Source organism: Carlito syrichta, unplaced genomic scaffold (assembly GCF_000164805.1).
Source record: "Carlito syrichta isolate Samal-C Ts95f unplaced genomic scaffold, Tarsius_syrichta-2.0.1 Scaffold123630, whole genome shotgun sequence".
Lineage (NCBI taxonomy): Eukaryota > Metazoa > Chordata > Mammalia > Primates > Tarsiidae > Carlito > Carlito syrichta.
The window spans coordinates 210,152-214,140 of NW_007067726.1; the positions used below are offsets into that span (position 1 = coordinate 210,152).

General features: G+C 61.4%; 1 protein-coding gene across 1 annotated transcript in view; it reads left to right on the forward strand.

The window, feature by feature from the left end:
• EPN3 (epsin 3) overlaps positions 1 to 3,748 on the forward strand; it is a 13,504-nt gene extending 9,756 nt beyond the window's left edge. Inside the window, exon 11 of the mRNA XM_021707731.1 lies at positions 3,647 to 3,748. Coding sequence (XP_021563406.1) covers positions 3,647 to 3,748 — 102 coding nt within the window. The remainder of the gene's footprint in view (positions 1 to 3,646) is intronic.
• Positions 3,749 to 3,989: the final 241 nt, after the last annotated feature.

The following is a 3,989-nucleotide window of genomic DNA, read 5'->3' on the forward strand; positions in this document are numbered from 1 at the left end:
CATCCAGGCCGCCCCGCAGCTGGAGACCCACGGCATCCCGGGAGCCCGAGACTGAACGCCCCACAGTAAAGACCGCAGCCCTCGTCCTCAGCCCTCGCCCGGTGGACTTCTCGCGGGGCGTGGTGGCTGGGTCGTGAACACAGCACCAATCGCCGGCTGCCAAGGAAACGACTGCTGTGCAACTTGGGGCTCACCACTGCTCCCACCTCCCTTGCGGCTTCTCTCAACCCCCCTCACCTTCACCCCCGTCAACCTGGCCCCTTTGCGTCCAGATGCTCCTGGGCTCTTGCTCACTGGCCATTCCAAGCGTTGATCACACTTGGGCGCTGGTCTCACCGCCAGAGACCAGCAACAACAGGCGTTTGTTCCCATTCCTGCAGACGCCTGTGCTAAGCCCTGAAGGCAGAACAGGTCATTTAGTCGTTGGCTCTCCAAGGTGGATGATCTTGTCGCGGGCTCCTGGTTCACGACTGACACGTCATTTGTGGGGTCTGGGGCAAAGCGAAAATGGGGGACTCCTGGCTAAGAGCTTCAAAACCGGGACAGCAGAGCATGATACCAAGCGCTTGACGGGTCTCTCACTTGTGCCAGGAGACTGAGGCTCAGAGAGGCCGAGTGGCATGCTCAAAGTCACAAAGCCAGCAGGGCTGGGGCTGGGACTCCGAGTCAGACAGTCTGGCTCCCGGGCCAGGAGCTTGCAGGCTGGGCCCCAGACTCAAGTCAGCAAATATTGACGGACTGCCGCGGACAAAGTGCTGGGCTCACCTGGGAGGAGTCCAAGAACTGCCACTCCCACAGCCTCCGGGAGGTCACTAGCCGTGGGCATGTGACACGACTGCGGGCTCTTTGTTGTACTGAGTCACCTTACGTTGGGCTCTGCCCTCTCCCCCTTCACGGGGCTGTAGGAGGGCTCAGCCACGCAGCGGGAGTCTGTCCCCTCCTGGGGGCTTTCGTGGGGTCTGGGAGACCAAGGGTGGGGCAGGGCCTGGGACTTCCTTGAGGGAGGCCACCACGGTCACCCTCACCCCTTGGCTAGTCAGTGCTCCCGATCACGGGACCCCTGGCCATGGACGTGTCTCGGAGGACCCCGTTCGGGACGCTGGAGCCAAATGGCTTTCCACCCACGTCGGCGGGGTGCGGGGACACAGTGTTGCTCTCCTTCCCGGGGCAGGCACGGCAGACAGGCATCCCACAGTGACTGTAACAGACAGAACGCCCGCTTAGGAGTCCGACCAACAGGGCTCAAAACTGTGCTCCTTAATCAAGATTAAGGTTTGACCTTAATCTTATAATCACTTAGTAATAAGTGGTTATGCGCTCTGAGTAAATGACTTCACCTCTGCGCCTCTGTGCCTCTGCTTCCTGACCTGTCAAATGGGATCTTGAAGCTGTTCTGTGGATGCCCCAGGCCAGTGTCCCTTCTGCTCGGGGCCCACCCTCCTCAGAGCAGACTGCGAGGAATAAACCCACCATGCCACTCGCTCCACTCACACCTGGGAAGTTTCCACCCTTCTTGGTCCCTGGCCCAGCCTTCGTGTGTCTCTCCTCCCTGGGCCCTCTTCTTCTCCACTGGCTTCCCCCTGGACTCCTGAGGGAGCTGTTTTGTCTCCCACAAAGAAGGGGTTGGCACTTTGGGGCCATTTTCCTCTCTAGAAGACCCCGCCTCCTTGGAGGCTGGTGCCACCGTGACCTGGCATACCCACTGCAACAGGTCCACCCCTCCGCCTCATTCTTGGGATGTTTGAGACTTGCCCACCTCTTCGCACCTGGATCTTACCTCAACCTCATGTGACTCCATTACCCAAGGGGGGACCTCACCACCCCTGACCTCTCAGCTCCCCTCGCCCAGGGTCACACTTGGGGGCTTGTCCTCACCCCAAACTCCTCTCCATTCGAGCCAGGTTCTGGTCCTCTGAGCCTTACCCCAGGCCTTCCAGCTGGGGTATATTCTCTGGAGCACCCCCAGCCTGCCGACCCTTCCGATGCCCTACTCACTCCCCCGCTCCTGTTCTCGGGGCCCAACCACGTCCCAGCCCCTTCTCTCCCTGAGAGCTTCGATCCCTTTCTCTGGACCGAATCCTTCCCCGATTCGTGTCTTAATTAGCTTCATCCATCTAGACCGTGTCTTTCCATCTCTCCCCTCACGACAAGTGCCCGCCCTCTCGCTCCACTCCACTTCCTCTCCCTCCCTCCTCAGACTTATCCGGTCACCCCTGCTCTCAGCCTGGCTTCCCTGGAACGAGCCCCTCCAAGCCCACCCACGACCTCTGTGTTGCTGAAGCCGGCGCGCCTTTTTCTGTCCCAGCCTGTGGTTGGCTCCTCAGGAGTCTGGCAGTGTAGACACTCTGTCTTCCTTGCAGCCCTCAGTCCCTTTGCCTCTGGGGTGCCACCGCCTCTGGGTCTTCCCCGCCTACGCTGGCTGTTCCCGGTCAGAGTCTTGTGAGGCTTGCCCCAGCCTGGCCCCGGGGCCCACTTCCCTGCGTCTCCCTGGATAAACGCTCCACACCTGCACGGTCTCCACAGGAAAGACTCCCCCAGTCGCTCCCTCCCGACAGCCTCTCCTCTGTGCACCAAGCCCTGTCCTCCCGTCTCCAGGCGCACCTCTCAGGGGCCAAGCCCAAGAATGGCCTTCACGAGCCCCGCCCCCTGCGCCCTCTCTCTGGGGAACAGGCTGCCCTGCAAGGCACCTGGACATCCCCCTCTTCCTCATCGCCAACCCCGACCATGGTTCCTCCTCAGCTGGCCTCCGGCCCGTCACCCCGGCAGCCTCGACCTTCTCCCTGGGTGCCATTATGCTCTCCTAACTGCCCCTGCCTCCCCGCTTGCCCCTTTTCCGTCCACTCTCCACTGGGCAGCCAGTGGCGTCTTTCCAGAATGCAGATACAACTGGGTCAGGCTCCTGCCTAAAGCCCTTCCATGGCTTCAGGTTGCCCTCATCGAAAATTCCCTTCCAACTGGGTGCAGTGGCTCACACCTGTAATCCTAACACTTTGGGAGGCAGAGCTGGGAGGATCACTTGGGGCTGGGCCTTCAAGACCCGTCTAGACAACATGGCAAGACCCCATCTGAAAAGAAAAAAAAAAAAAAGCTGGGCATAGTGGTGCATGCCTGTAATCCCAGCTATTTGGGAGGCTGAGGTGGGAGGAGCTCTTGAGCCCGGGAGTAGGAGATCAGCCTGGACAACATAGTAAGACCCTGCCTCGACAAAAAGTAAAGGGAAAAAAATCCGCTTCTCACAGATCACAGGGCCCTCCTTACCCATGCTCTCCTCCGCAGCCTCCTAACCTCATCTACCGTCTGTCTTCCTCCCCCGGCAGTTCCTCAGCCCTGACTCCCAGACACACCACAGGGCCTTTGCACACACTGTTCCTGCTGCCTCCTTCCCCAGCACGGCCCCCATGCTCCCTCCGAGTTCCCTGCCTACCCTCACCCGCCACGGCACACACCCAGTGCCTCACAGAGTGGCTGGCAGCGGCCCTCAATAGATAGTGGCTGAATGTAGGGCAGGAGGCCAAGTGTGTAAAGTGTCCGGGAGGACATCCAATTCCCCATCTCGTCAGTGTTGTTATTGGTGTTATTCAGGGACGGGTTCCTGGAGCAGGTGGGATGGAGCAGGGCCTCGCCATAGGGAGGCGGCACAAAGCAGAGCTTGCTGGCTGGTGGACCGGGGCCAGGCGTGCCTTCGGCTGGGGCCTCGTTTCTCACGTGTCACTGGGCAGGGGTTGGGCGACGTGAGCTGAGGCTCTGACGTGCCGGGGCCCTGGCATCCCGCAGCCCTCCGTGTCCCCATCGGGAGCGTGATCCTCCCGCAGGCAGGGATTTGGTGGGGCCCAGCCCAGCCCAGCTTCATGCAAGACCTGGGTGGCACCTCCCAAGACCCGGCTGTCTGGTCTGCCATCCCCCGCTCGGCCACCGGGCGGCGCTCGGAGACCAGCCACACGGCCCGAGTCTGGGCGAAGGCCCGCCCGCGGCCCCGCGGGGCCCGGTCC